Genomic DNA, 17,389 nt, shown 5'->3' with positions numbered 1-17,389 from the left:
ATCGTTCGGCTCAGAAGAGCAATCTTAATGCACACATATTGACTCACAAGAAGAAAATATAAGGTAAACATGACACAGTTTGATGCATCATGCAAGCAAATTAGTGAATGGATAATTTTATAATGGAAGAGATTTTTCAGCTAAATAGCAACAGTACTGCACTGATGATTTTTTTCCCGGTTAATAAGTGGGTTTCGTTGACTGTGAAATCCATCATAGTGTTTGTTATTTTGTACATAATAGTGAAACAGGTGAAATGTGCCATGAAATGAACTCTTTATTGTATTCATATGAGGGTACATCAGGAACCTTAGACTGTCATGTATACAACATTACACACTTTACCAGAACCAAGAAATGAACTTTCAGGTGTGCAATTGCAGTACTCCCTTCTTTGTTTGATTGGTGAACTGCATTGTTGGTCTTGTCAGTGGAAGTTGGGTTGTCTTTGGAGAGTGTCTTAAATGCAGCTTGGGAAGAGATAAGGGAATTGTCCAGAAGAGTAAGCAGATTAGGTCGTTAAGTGACAAGGGAATCGTGGAGAAAGTATATTTTTCCAATACATGTTGTATTTGTGCTAAGTTGGACTTCTCAGTAAGCTGGCCTCCTCTGCAGGTGGGGATGACCAGCGATAGTCAAGTGACAAACAAGAGAGGAGCCAGGGGTGGCTAGGTCGTTAAGTGTAGAATAAAACTTTTGTATTTGTGCTAAGATGCTTTGCTTGGACTCCTCAGTAAGCTGGCCTCCTCTACAGGTGAAGGTGAACGGTGATGGTCAAGTGACAGACGAGGGAGGAGCCAAAGGGGCGGTGAAGGAAGTCGGCGGAGGAGGAGGAGGAGGATGCTCCAAGACACTCTACTGCCCACACTGTTCTTACGCCAACACCGTCCCCTCCCGTATGATCGACCACGTGCGCGCTCATGTCGGGGAGAGACCTTTCCTCTGTCCGCACTGCACGTACTCAACCTCAAAAAAAGATCACCTGAGGAGACACGTGCTGACTCACACGGGGGAGAAACCCTATGCTTGTAACCTCTGCTCTTACCGTTCTAACCGCAAGGACACGCTCAAGGGTCATATCTGGACACATCATTCCTCCTAGCTCCCTACCTCTTTCACACTCCAGATTGTTCTCACGCGTAGCTCTGCACTAGGTGGTAGCATGTAGCCTTTTTATGTCGCTGTAATATTAGTTGGTACCAGAGTTAACTTACTTTATGGATATACAGTAATTACCTCTACAAGATTAAGTAATTGTTCTTTGTTTCTTGATTCGCAAATTTTCGGATAAAATGCAAGTTCATATTTCCTCATAGATCAGTAAGGTGCACTAGGATATAAGTTAATTTGTGTTTATTTTGAAGTGTGAGTACACAAGTTATGTACTGCAGTTAAGTAATAAAATAAGCATTAATTAAATACTCAGACTTTAATTTAAAAGTCCTGATATCGGTGTAGCTCGGTGCAAAGTTGTTGATGTGCCTGGAAGTGTAGTGCAGGCAGGGACCAAGTTCGCTTACTATTCTACTGCATCAACTTCTCACCTGGGCATGTCCTCAGTTTCCTTCGTACGCACCATATCAGAGAGATTCATCTGTGGACTTAGAAACATACTGTTGATCTCTTAGCTTAGGAATATTAGCCAGCAGAGGAAAATGAGAAGCAGCAGAGGAGAAATATATTAAGCCTCTCTTAGGTTGGAAATATTAGCCAGCGTAGAAAAGAGAGAAGTAGCAGGGGAGAAACACTAGGCCAGAGAAATATACCAAGCCTCTCTCAGCATGAAAATATTAGCCATCAGAGAAAAGTGAAAAGTAGAAGAGGTGATGTGTTAGGCCAGAAAACTATGCCAAGCCTCTCTCAGCATGGAAATATTAGCCTGCAGAGGAAATAAGTAGAAGAGGTGAAATATCAGGCAAACTCATGTCCCCAGCTGCATGGGACACACATGATGGAAGTGGTGGATGCCTTCACTTTTTGATGCTGGTAATTATGCCTACTGTAGCCGGTTTGTTTTCATTTGATTGAACTGGGCCACTACCACAGCTTATATACTAAATTGTCGTGGTTACATGAAATTCAGTGAGTGTTAGCAGCGAGGTAAGAATGAGTCTCCTCGGCTGTTAGTAAAATGAGCCTCCAGTCTGACAAAACTGAATAGATATTTGAGTTCTTTGCTTTTTATTTGTAATGACTGACAGGGAAACACAGGTAACATTGTTTAGTGAAGCAGAAAGTGGATATGCTGTTGTTTAAGTGCTCCAAGCAAATTACTTATTTTGGAAAGTTGCATTCCTTATACATCTGTCACAAAAGGTAACTTGTTTAGCCTTACGAGAAACATGTATTAATCTATCTACTTTTTACATCGCTTTTCACCTTCTATCTTGTACTGTACCTTCTCTCTTCACCTCTGCCTCTAAGTACTTGTGGGAAGAAGCTCGTGGTGATACAGGCAATGTTTCAGTGAGTTCTTTGCTGTTTATTTATATATGAGAAGCATTGTACCCTACATTTGGTCATTATAGTCGTACAGTACCAAGCCTGAAGACATAATGTTGTCACTTTTTTAAGGTTAGAGAACACTAGACTCCAAGGCTGTTGATGATTCATACTATGTATTAAGGAGCAGGTGTTTATTTAAGCTCAGGATTCCTTGCATAACGTTTCTTTTCTAGTGAGTGATGTCGTTACTGATATCTTTTCTGGTAAATTTCTTAAGTATGAAATAGTATTTTATTATCATGTTAAGATGATAAATTTAATCACACTTGGCATGTTATCATAGAATTAGATCCATGTGGTATTAAATTGTTGCATTGGCAATGTATTTGCTGCCAAGCTACTGCTGCCTAGATATAGCTAAATAGTGCAGCTGGCGAGGGCTGGCTGCCTCCCTGAGTAACCCTAGTAAGCCGGGCGTCGTCCACAGGTGGGGGTGGAGTGGGCCTGGCGGAGAGAGGACGGAGGGGGTGTCCACACGGGTGCCACCACCAGTAAGATGCACCAGTGCCCCTACTGCCAATACTCTACACACATTAGCACCAACATTACCAAGCATGTCCGGACTCACACTGGGGAGAAGCCCTATGCTTGTCCGCATTGTTCATACAGGTGTTCCGCTCGGGAGAATCTAAAGACACACATTAGAACTCACACGGGCGAGAAGCCATTTGCCTGCCCCTACTGTCCTTACCGATCTTCCCGGTCTTATTCTCTGCGAAACCACATGTTGACTCACCAGACACAGAAAATGTAGTGGGGATTTGCCAGTGTGTGAAGCCAGGATTCCCAGGGCTGGCGTAAATTAATGTCAGGCCCATTTCACTGGGCATGCTACTGGTAGTTCACTCTCGTTTGTGATTTATCTTTCCCTTCTTCTTGGACCCTACCTCACTTCATCCTTTAGGCGGGAAAGAAAGGTCAAGATGATGATGATGACAGTGATGATTTAAAGCTATAGATCATTATACATGGATGTGAAGCAGTATTTCATAGGGATCAGTAAAGGCATGGAGCATAGAATATCTCATCATCAACCACGATATTTTCTGTGGTATCAAGCACTTGTATATTTTGTATAAAGCAATTTCTCTTGACTGAGTACAGTACCTAATTCTTCAGTACACTGCAGTGTATGATAAAGTTAGTACAGTACTCTAGTGTAAATACTTTAGAGTTTAAATTAGTCATGTTTTACTGTACGTACTTTTAAGCCTTAGAAGATAATGTTCATGTACAGTTATAAACTTCAGCGAGTCTGGTTCATTTCAGTCAAGCATTATTTCTTCATTGCATCCTTCAGTCAACACAAATTTTATGATGTTCGTTGTTTATGTTTAGTGTTTAGCTGAGGTTAACATTACCTTTCTGTATATATCAAGATGAAAATAAAGACTTTAAAATGTTGATTGTTTCTCTTTTTAGTTCTCTTTTTAGTTTTTAGCTGTGATTAGCATTTGCTTTCTTTATACATCAAGATAATAATAAAGTCAGTGCACTTGTGAAGTGAGTTTGCTTTCTTTCCTGCCAGTATGTCCCAGATTGCAATAAAACTAGTAAATTATTGGAATTGTTTTGTGCAGGCAATCTGTTATACAGAAGGAATGTGTTTCAATATATTACAGTTTAATTGGTACTGTAAATCAGGGAAACTTGTAAACCAGCTTAAAGATATCAATGAAACTTTAACAAGCAACTTTATAACTTAGTATGGATATGAAAAAAATGTCAGAAATCCATGAAGGAGGAGAGGAGAGAGTAAAGAGTATTTCCAGTTTATGTATATTATCCTGAATATCTGATTGGGTTGGGAATAGAAGAGAACTGACAAATGTGCTCGTTAGTGATCCAAAGTCATTTACTAGAAGAGCCTGTTATGTGTTCATGCATAGTGTGGAGAAAGGTGTTGTTCAATACTGTAGCTCTCTGTGTTCACCCTGCATGGTTGAACCTCCTAAGAATGAGTAAATAAAGAGATTCAGCTGTGTGGAAAAATGGAGGGTGAGGAACTGACTAGCAGTGTATGAGCGTGTGGTGCCTGAGAAGGGAAGGAGAGAAGGACAAAGCAAGGTAGAGAGTTAAGATGCTAGAGTATGGAGGGGAGGGTGGTGTGTTATAGGATTAAGGGTTGTTGCTGATTAGGAACAAAAATGCCTAGTTGTCTGGTTTTCATGGCCACCCTTCTCTGGATGTCTTGGGCAATCCATTGTTAAATTATTTTCCCTGTACCTGCATTAATATCTGTATGCTCTAGCCTCACTTAGTAAAAATGAGGTATGGGGTTGGGCAGTAGACAGACAAACAGATAGTTAGATGAACTTGCATAAGAAATACAACAAATGCTTTTCAAAAGGTACATTCATAATCTTTGAACTAACTTAACTGCAGCAGGTGTTTTATGATCTCAATGTGAAAATTGGTTGTTCCATTAAATAGCAAAGTAGTTCACTGGAGCAGTGTGTGATACATTGATTTATTGTGGGGGTATGAGTGGGTTTGGTGCTGATAGTATTTGATGTGGTGGTGCATGTGTGTGTGTGTGTGTGTGTGTGTGTGTGTGTGTGTGTGTGTGTGTGTGTCTGTGTCTGTGTGTGTGTCTGTGTGTGTTGGGGGGAAGGCAGTGGTGCTTTGTGCTGTGTATGGTAATGGTGTGGTGTGTGTGTTGTGTGATGATGATGGTATAGTGTGGTGTGTGTTATGTTGTATGTGTCCTTTTTGTTTAATGATGCTGGTGTTGTGTTATGACGTGTGGTGCCCCCGTGTGTCCCTCAGTAAGCTCAGCCTCCCCAACAGGTGAGAGTGGTGGACAGTGGCGGGCAGTGGAGTGGGGAGGCGGGCACGAGGCGGGACATGAAGGCAGCCATCCCGCCCCTAAGGCTGCACCAGTGCCCCTACTGTCAGTACACGACCGGAGTTCTCACGCACATGAAGAGACATGTGCGCACTCACACCGGAGAGAAGCCTTTTGCGTGTACTTTCTGTCCATATACATCTGGCACGAAGGAGAATCTCAAAAAGCATATTCGGACTCACACTGGGGAGAAACCGTACTGCTGCCCTCACTGCCCGTACCGATCCTCTCGTACAGACTCACTCAAAGCTCACCTCTTCCTTCACCAGTCTCAAACTTAAGGCGGTTTACCATGTGGCATAGGAGGCTTCATAACACTCTTCCTTAGCAATGTATTTTGTATATTACACCCTAACTTTCTCTCATATGTTATAAATATTGTTTTGATATTGCCACAGCAACATTGGTTAACATACAAGAGGACAGCAAGATGTAGTAGACAAAATAAATTGCTTAGGAAGAAGTGCTAGAAAGCCTCTGATCCCATTTAGAATATGACAAGTTAACTTCATATTTAGAACCAAACTTTGCTTTTACTTTGACCCAAAATATAAATTCACTTAGTTTAATCACAGTACCAAGCAAATGAGTCTAGCTTTTTACTACAATAATGGCAGATGTTTATGTCCATACTCCAATGGCTCACTGTGAATGCAGTTTGCATATATAAGGCAAAGTGTACATTGTGTATGATCTCATTAAATATATATGATTTTTACTCTCTTCATTCACCTTGTGCAACACTTGATGCCAGTCAGTATGGAATTTAATCACAGTTAAGATTTGTGTTTCATGTGGGATCTAAGGATGATGATACTGATAGTTAAATAGAAACCAGTGCCAGTGAGATTCCACCCTACTGTTTCAAAGACTACACCAGGATGTCTGTTGTGGTGAAATGTTAAACCTGAGTATATAAGAACCAACACATCATTTTGTCAGATGAAATTAAAATATGATTGGAGAGTATAGAGGTGAATGTGTCATATCCTCAGCAAATATTGTTACTATGATGGTGCTTTTTCCTTTCATTCTTGAATTACTGTATCCGTAATTAAAGACTGGAGATCTGTACCTGTGTCTTTACGTACTCCAAGTAAGTATCAAATTATCACCTGAATGTTGGCATCACAAGAAACTGTATATGTAAACTACCTTTGTGTTAAAAGCTGTATGAGTAAAGTACCATTATGTTATACTGTAAACTAGTATTTAGGAGGCAGTGGTGTGAGTGGGTGGAGATCTAAGAGAGTTGGGCCTCCTCTGCAGGTGGGGCCGGACAGTGGGATGCAGTGGCTGGGTGGAGTGGGGGTGAGGAGAGGCCGTAAGCCATCGCTGGTCACGGGCAAGATGCACCAATGTCCCTTCTGTCAATATTCCAGCAGCGTCATAACAAACGTCAATCGCCACATACGGACGCACACGGGGGAAAAGCCTTTTGCGTGCCCCCACTGCTCCTACACGTGCACGCAAAAGGAGAACCTAAAGACACACATTCGGACTCACACTGGCGAGAAGCCATATGCGTGTCCATATTGCCCGTATCGATCGTCTCGCATAGACTCGCTAAAGAATCACATGTATCAACACCAGTCATAAGTTCAGGTATAGTCAGTCTTCAGTATAAACCAGGGGTGTGTTCAAAATCACAACTTTTTTCATACAGGTAGTACCATACAGTCAGCTTGTACTGTTCAGCCATGTTGGTGTCTCATGGATGTGATTCTTTAGCAACCTCAGTATCATCAGGAGCTACGGGATGATGCCATTTTTATTTTTATTTAATGTTTGGTTGTGTTGTGTATCTCTTTTAAGCTGATTGACATCAGTTTTGGTTAATTCTTGCTGCCACCACAGCTGTACTTGATTTAGGAAAGGCTCTCTTAACTGCATGGATTTACTGTGTCTAACCCCCTCTGTTCAAAAAGTCTGTTCCAAGCTGAAAAGAATTGGCAGATGGCTGTGGGAGGAGGATGGAAAATGAGAGATTGCAGAAGAGTGTATGTGCATGAGGTGAAAGGTTGGGGGGGAAAACCGAGAAGAAGTATATGAGAAACGGGAGAGTGAGTTGGAGAGAGAGAGAGAGAGAGCAGCCTGATGCCAGAAGACATGATGACATGGAGGTAATTTTGTGTGTAGTCAGCCTTTCTGGGATTAAAGCGTCTGATGCTAGATAGATAGGTATGTTGATAGATAAAGAGATAGGTAGATGGGGATGGTAAGACTAGGATGAAAAAGGCATGTCCAGGCTGAGTAGATTAATACAGTATTTCATGTGTCAAATGATGTTTTTTTTTGTAAGATGGTTTGTTGTCACTTCATGTATATTGTGTCATCGAGTCATCTGTTCCACTATTGGTTTGAGAGAAAAACTTTAGTACTGCCATTTTTGAGAAGCACTTGTATTTGCAGTGGATATGTAAGCCCTAAAATTCAGTACTTTTTTTTTTTTTTTTTTTACACTACGGCCTTGCTAGTTTCAAATGGTTTATTCAGCTTAGGGGAGACTTTTCAAACTAGAGGAGTTAGGGACAGAGGGTTTGAATGGACATCATCAGCTTGGATTTGCCACCATGTTGAAGGAGATTTATATAAGTACTGAAATCATGAGGAACACAAACTCTGACACAATTTCTGTTTTTATTACGTCATAATTTGATAATATGTTTAAGAGTTGGACCAGAGCTTTAAGCACAAGTTTTATGCCGAACATACAATATTGTTAAATTCGTACATGGATGAATTTCAGCAAGAATTGTTTATCTAATGGCAAATGCTTAAATGGCAATGTGTGTACTTCATACATTTGGGGAACAGTCTATGATGAAAGTAATTGGTTCTCAAGAAATAATTTTGTCATTCATGTGCAGTCCTGTGGTAGCTTTCATTTTGGTTCAGCAGAGCAGGTGATGTGTTGCTCCTCACTCACTGTTTTCTCCCTGATTTCAAATATCTTCGGCAAACTGTAGTTCTCTTAAGTGTTTCTCTCGATCATGCCAATTGCCATGATGAAAGATTTCAGGTTTGATGATGTCTCGTGAAAACCCTCTATTGTCTCCATTATTTTTCACAGCAGGGGCTGACTCCCAGCCTGAATATGTTGTGTGAAGGTGGCAAGAACAAAATACAGACCCTAAGCAAAATGCAAAAGCACACAAAATAAACAGGCAAACACACACACATATAGAAAAATACAGATGCACAAATATACACAAAACAAACACACTCCTACACAAATAGACACATTTATATACATATGCCATTGGATTTAATGGAATAACTGGTCAGCAGATAAAAGAAGAGCATATTCATTGTTATGATTCCGCAGTGCTGTGTTAAGTTGTACAGTCTATCAGTATGTTTTTTTGTCGTCTTATTACAAAGTATTGTATTTTATGACTTTTAATACATCATAAAGATAATTTTGTATTCTTAACCTAAAGCGCATAGCATGTGTAGTTCAATAATTGTAACAACTGAAGTACAATGAGAAAGATAGTCACACGTAATTGGCTACATCTGATTTTTAAATTTGTCATCATCATCACCACCATCATCCGAACCTCCTTTCCCACCCTAAGGCAGGGTAAGGAGTAGCAATGTCCAGACAGTTTAATTTGTATCAAGAATATAATGTAGGTGGTGGGGTGAGGGTACAATGGGCAAACCTCGCTGTACTACTGTTTGATCTATGACTGACGTTTAACTATCAGGCCTGATTTGCACCCATTTTCTCGTAACAGTGAGATACTGTACTTTCTGTTAAAAATCATCGAGGTGTATCTTAATATCCAAGTGTTAAAGCTGTGGCATCACAGTCTTAAAAAGAGGGATACATTATCTGTTACTTTATATACTTTGTCTGTTGTTGGATTTTGAAGGTAGTTGTTGATTATGATGATTTGTCATATCATATTTATGAATACAACACAAATAAAAAATGGTAATTGAATATCAGATTATGTATTGCAGAGCAACTTGCAGTTAAATGAAAGTGTAGGGGATAGATGCCTTAGAAAAACATTACTATACATTACTGTAATTTCTTATGCATTTTAAATTGGCTAGAGCCATGTTTTGTTGCAAGTGTTATTGTGTATTAGAATTGTTAATGCTGATGTAATGGAGAGAGTGCAAGATGTCAGCTAAAGTGAGCTGGGCCTCCCACAGGTGGGTGCGACGGTCAGTCTTGAGTGGCCTGGCGGCAGAGGTCACCGCTCGGCCTGGCCTTCTACCACCAGCCCCGGCACCACCCACCAGTGCCCCTACTGCCTTTACGCCACCACCGCGCTAAATAACCTCAAGAGACACATGAGCGTTCATACAGGAGAAAAGCCGTTCGCTTGTCCTCACTGCTCATACCGTTGCTCCAGGAAGGGCAATCTCGAGACGCACATTCGGACCCACACGGGAGAGAAGCCGTACTCGTGCCCTCACTGCTCGTACCGCTCCTCTCGGATGTTCTCTCTCAAGAGCCACATGGCCTTCCATCACCCTGATCGCAGGAATACAACCTCACACACCCTCTCCTAGTCCAACACAGCACATAGCAAGACTACTAATAGCTGGGGTTATACTTGTTTAGGGTACACATTAACCAGCTTGATAGTAGATTGCATATAGCACATGAAGACTGTATAGTTATGTACTGGAGGGCTCTTTATATATTCTGTGCAATAGTAAATGGTATAAAAGATGTGAAAGATTAATTAAAATATTTTACCATGTGTAAATGAATATGACAAAAAATTTTGGTTCCCTGCAGCAAAAGATAAGTAAATAACAAGAACTGTAAGATAGTATGATAAGGAAGATGATACTGTTTTTATATTAAAGAATTTACTGAAAGAATTATCTTATATGCATTTGATTTTGTACAGAATAAGCAAACAAGTTTTATGAACGTGATACAGTATTGTTAAACATGTTATTTGTGGCAGCAAGCATGGTTACTGTAGTGGTGCGGGACTGGAGTGGGTGTTGTTATAACCGTGAGTAAGCCAGACGTCCTCAACAGGTGTGGGGTGGCAGAAGAGGAGAGGCAGGAGGAGGTGTGTTGGGGTCTAGCTGGTACCGTGCACCCGCCACCTCCACCGCCACTGCATCACACGGCACCAGCAGTGGCGGAGGGAAGCTCCATTATTGCCCGTACTGCGATTACTTCTCCAATGTCACCACCAACCTGCGCAACCACCTACTGACTCACACTGGGGAGAAGCCATACTCCTGCCCACTGTGTTCGTTTTCCTTCTCCACTAAAGATCGTCTCAAGAGCCACATTCGGACTCACACTGGGGAGAAACCCTTTGCGTGTACCGTGTGTTCTTACCGCTCATCACGGAAGGACTGCCTCAAAAATCACATGTTGACTCACCAGGTCCACAACAACTCATAGTTTGGGTCATTTTCATTAGTATCACTTATTGTTTCCTACTGTGATATGGTTGACTTTTTTGTGATGAAGAATAACATGTATGCTTCCTATATGTTGAACAGTACCATTTTCATACATCAAACTGTATGGTATTATTGCATTATGAGCACTACACCTCCCATCACTTCCGTGTTGCTGAATATTTCCTACCAGTAACTTGAAGTGTAATTCATCTTGCTTCAGAACAAGAGACATCCTGTAAACCAGCCAGTATTGCAGGTAATAATATGAAGTCATCCTCTGAACAACGGTTACAACAGGTACAGGCAGCCTCCTAGTTGTATATATCATGGATGTGTTACAAAATATCACGACTTTTTTCATACAACTAGTACTGTAAATCAAGGAAACTGGCAGATCAGCTCATGACAGAGAGTGGAGATTTATTTGACACCATTTCTGTAAATTGCTAAGGACTTGCCATGGTTGGTTGGTTTCGCCTGATGAAACTGGGCCACTGTCTTGAATACTAAGTCGTGTGGTTGCATGAAATTCAGTGAGCCATAGTTGTCATGCAGGAATGAGTCCCCTTATTGACCAGTGAGAAACAGTCCACTCTGGTATCATTTGGCCATCATCCAAGCTGTAAAGGGTTAGGGATCTTTTTTGTGAGGTTAGAGTAAGTGTATTATAGCAAAAAAGGGACATAAAGATCCAGTGTATAATGAGGACTTCATGTATCTTATTCAGAACCATAATTCCTCTTAACTGTCAGTAATAAGAGGTTTGATCACTACTGTATTATTCAGTTTAATAAATGTTTGTGAAGATGGTGATGTGTTTATTCTTCTGCAGTAATGTAGGTGGGATTATGGTAACTGCCATGACGATGATGATGATGGTGAACTAAAACATATGGAAGTTAACCAGAAACAAGGATCAGAGTTCAATGGAGTTTGGAAAATAATTTCTAGTCCTATCATACTTTCGTCCTTGTGAGAACTAGTCAGCTGAATTGTTGGCTTATTTTGTGAAGCATTCTTCCTGGAAAAACTTATACAACCGTTTTTGGCTCTGAGAAAAGTTTTTAGAGGCATGTGTTTGTGTATGTCACTTGCTATGGTAGTAAATCTATGCATAACCTGATGGAAGTTGCACTTGTCATACATTCATTTGTTTATACAGTAGTGGTTTTGCAGTGACAGATGTAAGCCATGCATTCCCGACAGATGCTGGAGGACGGATCTCTGGGAGGGCAGAGGACAGACCTGTTTCAGCCCCATAAGTGCCCCTTCTGCTCATACACTACCTACGTGGCCACCTCCCTCAGGGTCCATGTCTGCACCCACCACCGTGAGAAGCGTTTCAAGTGCGACGTGTGCTCATTTTTGCTCACCACCAAAGCCAGTCTCCAAAAGCACATTCGGACTCACACTGGGGAGAAGCCATTCCCGTGTACCATGTGCTCGTACCGCGCGGCCAGGAAGGACACGTTGAACACCCACATGTTAACGCACCGATAGTAGCGCAGATTACGTTATGCTTGAGGTAAAAGATGAGGTGGCATCTGTTCATTGTTGACTTAACAGCTGTTTGTAGACAGTATAACAGAACTGTTATGTTAAATTTGCAAGGTATTGGGAGTTGTTTGGTTGCACATTGGTGTAAGTGAATTAATTTATAGTTTATGGAATGCAGTAATCCTCAGTGGCCTGTTTTTGTTTATGGTACTTTGATAGTTTTTTGTAAAGGGTGAAAATGCAGATTGTTATATTTACAAGATGAACAACTGGATAATGCTGAATATGGGCAAGAATTTGTAAAAAAAGAGAGATGTGCCTCTATCCTGAACTGTCTTGTTTAATACAACATCTGACAGTTTAAGAGACTGGACAGGATTGTTGCAGGAAGAGGTACTGTTGTGTAGCTTTGAAAGAATCCAAGGTAATATTCTTGTATTTGATTGAGCTATTTGGATTTCAGCGTGTGCTGGTCTAAAAATCCGGTTGATGGCGAAATTAGTTTATTCTTCCTGCTACTTGATGATCTTGTTTGGATTGGGAAAAAGCTTCTGGTACTGAAGGGCTTCATTAAGGCTATTTTTAACTGCTCCAGTTGGAAAAGTTCCATCCTATGTTGAATAGAATAATCAGGAGACAACATAGAATAAAATGAAAAAGACGTCCATGGGCTGAAAGGGTAAATGTCTGACATGGCTGTATTGTAGGGTTTGTTGAGAATGTTGTGCGTGTGAGTAAGCTGGGCATTCCCAACAGATGGGGCTGGACAGTGCTGGCCTGAGGATTGACCCGAGGTTCGACCCAAGACCGGTTTTCCCCGACATGAGAGTGACTTCCATCTACAAGCTGCACCAGTGTAAATATTGCTCGTACAGCACCAAGTTCACCACCAGTCTCAAGAAACACATGCGGACTCACACGGGGGAGAAACCATTCTCCTGCCTCTACTGCTCGTTTTCCTCCGCCACCAAAGATCGACTCACAACTCATATAAGGACTCACACAGGGGAAAAGCCGTATGCGTGCTCGCTCTGTCCCCATCGCTCGTCTCGCAAAGATGCTCTCAAAACGCACATGTTGACTCATCAGCCTTAAGATTACATTGATGAAACAGTCTTGGTGTTCACTTACCTTTAAGTGGGTCAGTTCTAGGCATGTGAGGCAATTATACAGACAGTTTTCTTAATTTTTCATAAAATACCTAATTTTTCCTTTTCAACATTTTCATTATGGCAGTGTTTTGTACACTCACATTTTTGTCTGGGATATTCATTAAGGCAGTTACTCATGCACCATTAATTCATAATCAGTTTCCATGCAGTCGTCTGCCACCGCCTCACATGTGTGGAATTACCTGATACTCTGATGTAAGCTGAAATTATTGAAAATGTACTTTGTGAACAGCACTTTGGGCAATAAAGGGATATAAGCAAAAGCTTATTTCAGTATCATCCTGACTGGGTGTAGGGTAAGTGAAATGTCAGTGACGAATTGTGTTTGCTACTCGTATTAGTCAGTCTGGTATTGAATGTCTTGTAAGGAAACAGCATAAGCACACCACAGCTGACACATAATTATTAGGCAACAGCACATTATAGTTAATTAGTTTAGTTTAGGCAGTGATGTGCTGGCTAACCATAATCAAAAGGTACAGACTGATGGGGGCAAGCGAACAGTGGTGCAGGATACAGACGCACAACATAGGTAGGCAGCTGCTGCACAGGGAAAGTTCTTTACTATATTGAACGTTTTAGGAGTCAGTATGAATGACTTATTTGACTTTCAACAGTTCAGAGTGACAAAATATTCTAGCTCCTGATTCTTCAGATACAGTAGTGTTATGAGCATGTTGATGAAAGTTTAGTTATATGGTTTGCTGTGTTATGAAAAGCCGATAAAACTAAAACAGTTTTATGATGCTGCGTGTTTGTGTATCCGTTCCCTAACTTTTGATTAAGATGGGACATCCTCTACAGGTGAGAGTGAACACAGACGATCTCAGGACCTGGCGGAGAGGGGCAGCGGGGGCGGGAAAGACCTTCTCTCCGTCTGGCAAGGTGTTGAGGTGTCCCTACTGTACTTACACCACCTCTGTAAACACGAACATGAAAAAGCATGCACGGACTCACACGGGGGAGAAACCGTTTGCTTGCCCTTACTGCCCCTTCCGAGCCTCACAGACAGAAAATCTGAAGAGGCACATTCGGACTCACACTGGGGAGAAACCCTATGCGTGCAGCTATTGTTCATACCGATCCACAGAGAAGAGCAGCCTAAAGCACCACATATGGGTTCACCACACGCAAAATAACCCAGGCACTGGTTCAAACATCAGGTTCTCACAGTTCTGAAGGAAGCGCAGAATGCAAAAGTAAGGTGAACAGTAACAGGAAGAGAAGGAGGAGGAGGAGGAGGAGGAGAAGGAGATGGGAGAGGAGGGGGAGGAGGAGAAGCGAGAGGAAGAGCAGGAGGAACAGGAATGTAAGGAGGAGCAGGGGAAAGAAGTACTATGGAAATGGTGCATAGTAAAAGCTAAGGCAGGTTCTGACAGTTCTAAGGAAGGCAGTGAATGAAGAAATAAAGTGATCAGCAAGAGAAGGAGGAGGAGGAAAAGGAGAAAAAAAAGTATTGTGGATAAGGTGCAAAGAAAAAGCTTTGGTAATATGTCTGTGCTGGATGGCAGAATGGGATAGAATGACGAACTGATGAGCTGCTGTTGTGTTTGAATAAGTCTGCGTAATGCTTGTGTTGTTGTCATTGTGGAAGAGTTACTGGCACTCCTTTAAATAAGGGATGTGTGCCTGAATATCACAGCTTTTTCCATTGAAGGGATGCAGTACAGTTGACAGACCACCTGTGCCGGCAGACCTGGAACTTAGATGAGCTCTTTGTAATTTACCATTTACTTAGCAAAAGTGGCTGGATTTTGCTCTCAGAACAAAAACACATGCATAGTACCTGTCTAAAGTGCTATACAGTACAGTACTTTAGAATATCCAGTACAGGGAACTTTCTTGAGGATGAGCAGCACTGTACTGAATATGACAGTATACATAATTTGAAATACTGTACGTGATCATTGCTGTAGTTATGGCACACCAGATTACTGAGGATTGAGTTGCATTCTTTGAACCAGAAATGTATTGCTTACACCTACTTACTTGAGTGTGCTGAGTTATAGTGATGGTGGTATGGGTTATGTTATGAACTGAACACCATGTGATGTCTTCCATACACCAGCATATGAGTGTTGTGTATCACCTGTTTTGTGGAAGTCATTAAATCACACTATTCACACAAAAGGTTTTATATTTATTGACCTACAGAGTGTGCAGTTATGCCAGTAAGCTGTGGCTGACCAGCTGCTGAGTGTGATGAACTTTGGAATTGAATTTTTGTCAGCTTAGGATATTCTTTAGCACCTTTTCCTTACCATTTTGCTTCTGAATGTGTTACACTATTGTTCTCATTTGTGATATCAGTGTAAACTGTTTCCAAAAGCATCAGTCACATACAAGAGAATAAAGTAGTAGCACTAGTAATAGTAATAGCCCGGGGTTCATCTGAAATGTGAACCTGGTGGACTGCACACTGTAGTTGCACTCATTCCGCAGTCTTTCATCCCTCCTTGGAGGATAAGGAGGGAGTTGGGGGACAATTGTAAACCAGGCAGTGGAGCCACCCAGGTATATTAGTGCTGCCATGTGAACGCATTGTAATACTGAAAATAAAACACTGAGGAAAAGGTGCCAGAAAGCCTTCCAACCTCACCTGAATATAATGCATGATATGTCAGATTTGTATTCTCGTTGGTAAGAGGCTCCTCAGCACTTTCTTCCTTTGTTATTTATTTTGTGTATTATGCCAAAATATTCTTGTGTGTGCTATTTATATCACTTTAGTTTTGGCATGAGTTGCATAAATAATATGAACAAGAATAGATAATTAATGTATCATATGGTGAAATAAGCTGGTAGGGAAGAAATGCTAGAAGCTGCCTAAGTTCACATGACTATGGCCTTTAATGTTAGAGGATGTCTACATGGCGGACCTTCCCTACAGGTGGGGTCGGACACTGAGACCCCCGTGTTGTGGCGCGGCACCGTGGCGGGGGAGCGGGACCCCACCCCACGTCCCAAGACCCACCAGTGCCCCTACTGTCCCTACTCCACCTCATTCACCACACACCTTCAGAACCACGTCAGGACTCACACTGGGGAGAAGCCATTCCAGTGTCCATACTGTGCTGTCCGATTCACGCAAAAGGGCAGCCTGCGTTCTCACCTCTGGACTCACACGGGCGAGAAACCACATGCTTGCCCTCACTGCCCAGAAAGCTTTACCAGAAAATGCTTTCTTAATGCACATATTCAGTCTTATCACATGTAAACAGTGTTCCAGTAAATTTTGTAAACTATGTACAGATTGCTTTCAAGTTTCATGCATATCATACCTTATCCACAAGCATAATAAAATAATTAACATCATGCTTTTTTTATGCGTAAATCACTTATAAAATCTGTCACTACTGCTTTTGCAGATTAAAAAAAGCTTTAATCCTTTCTGTACATTGATGTCTTTATTGTTTTACTCTTGCCGTCTTCTGACAGATTTATTCTGACCAGGAGAGACTTTTCATACAGGAAGGTCAGATACAGCCTTCTTTAAGCCCCTCACTGTGAGAAGTCTCTCTTGGGTCGAATTAAATTGTCCATCAATGGCAAGAATAAATCACAAGATGTCATTGTCGTGAAAGAGAGTGACATCTTGTGTATATTTCACTCGACTTTGTATTCACAAATGTACAAACATTTACTTGTACCTTTACATGAAATAAAGAGTTACAAAGCTAAGCATGATACATAATAGCACTTATATTGTGACACAGTTGTGATGGGAACAGCGCAGGATCATTCTATGGTGGGTAGTTGGGATAAAAACTTCATCTTTATTTTATTTTTTTTATTATACACATACTAACATCATTACAGTATTTCTTAATATGGAAAATATTAATTTACCTTGTGTTGTATCCATAATTATCATTTACAAATATAACTTCCTCAGTTAACACAGTGAATGTTAATTACACAATGAACATTGATTTTGTGCTTATTCTTAATGAGGTCAAGGTCATCTATG

General features: G+C 41.2%; 1 protein-coding gene across 1 annotated transcript; it reads left to right on the top strand.

Moving 5' to 3' along the window:
* Positions 1–12,830: 12,830 nt before the first annotated feature.
* Positions 12,831–13,640, top strand: LOC145395926 (uncharacterized). Its single transcript, XM_080269463.1, has one exon. It carries the CDS (start codon positions 13,004–13,006, stop codon positions 13,340–13,342), a length of 339 nt encoding a protein of 112 aa, XP_080125589.1. The 5' UTR covers positions 12,831–13,003; the 3' UTR covers positions 13,343–13,640.
* The last annotated feature ends 3,749 nt before the right edge of the window (positions 13,641–17,389 follow it).

Source organism: Coenobita brevimanus, chromosome 33 (assembly GCF_032717465.1).
Source record: "Coenobita brevimanus isolate Jiangsu-jjx chromosome 33, ASM3271746v2, whole genome shotgun sequence".
NCBI classification, from domain to species: domain Eukaryota; kingdom Metazoa; phylum Arthropoda; class Malacostraca; order Decapoda; family Coenobitidae; genus Coenobita; species Coenobita brevimanus.
The sequence above is the reverse complement of the archived record's forward strand: the minus strand, read 5'-3'. Positions and strand labels throughout refer to the sequence as shown.

What these genes read in the sequence shown, in the direction of transcription:
- LOC145395926 (XM_080269463.1), top strand. Translation starts at nt 13,004, where the DNA reads ATGGGGCTGGACAGTGCTGGCCTGAGGATTGACCCGAGGTTCGACCCA.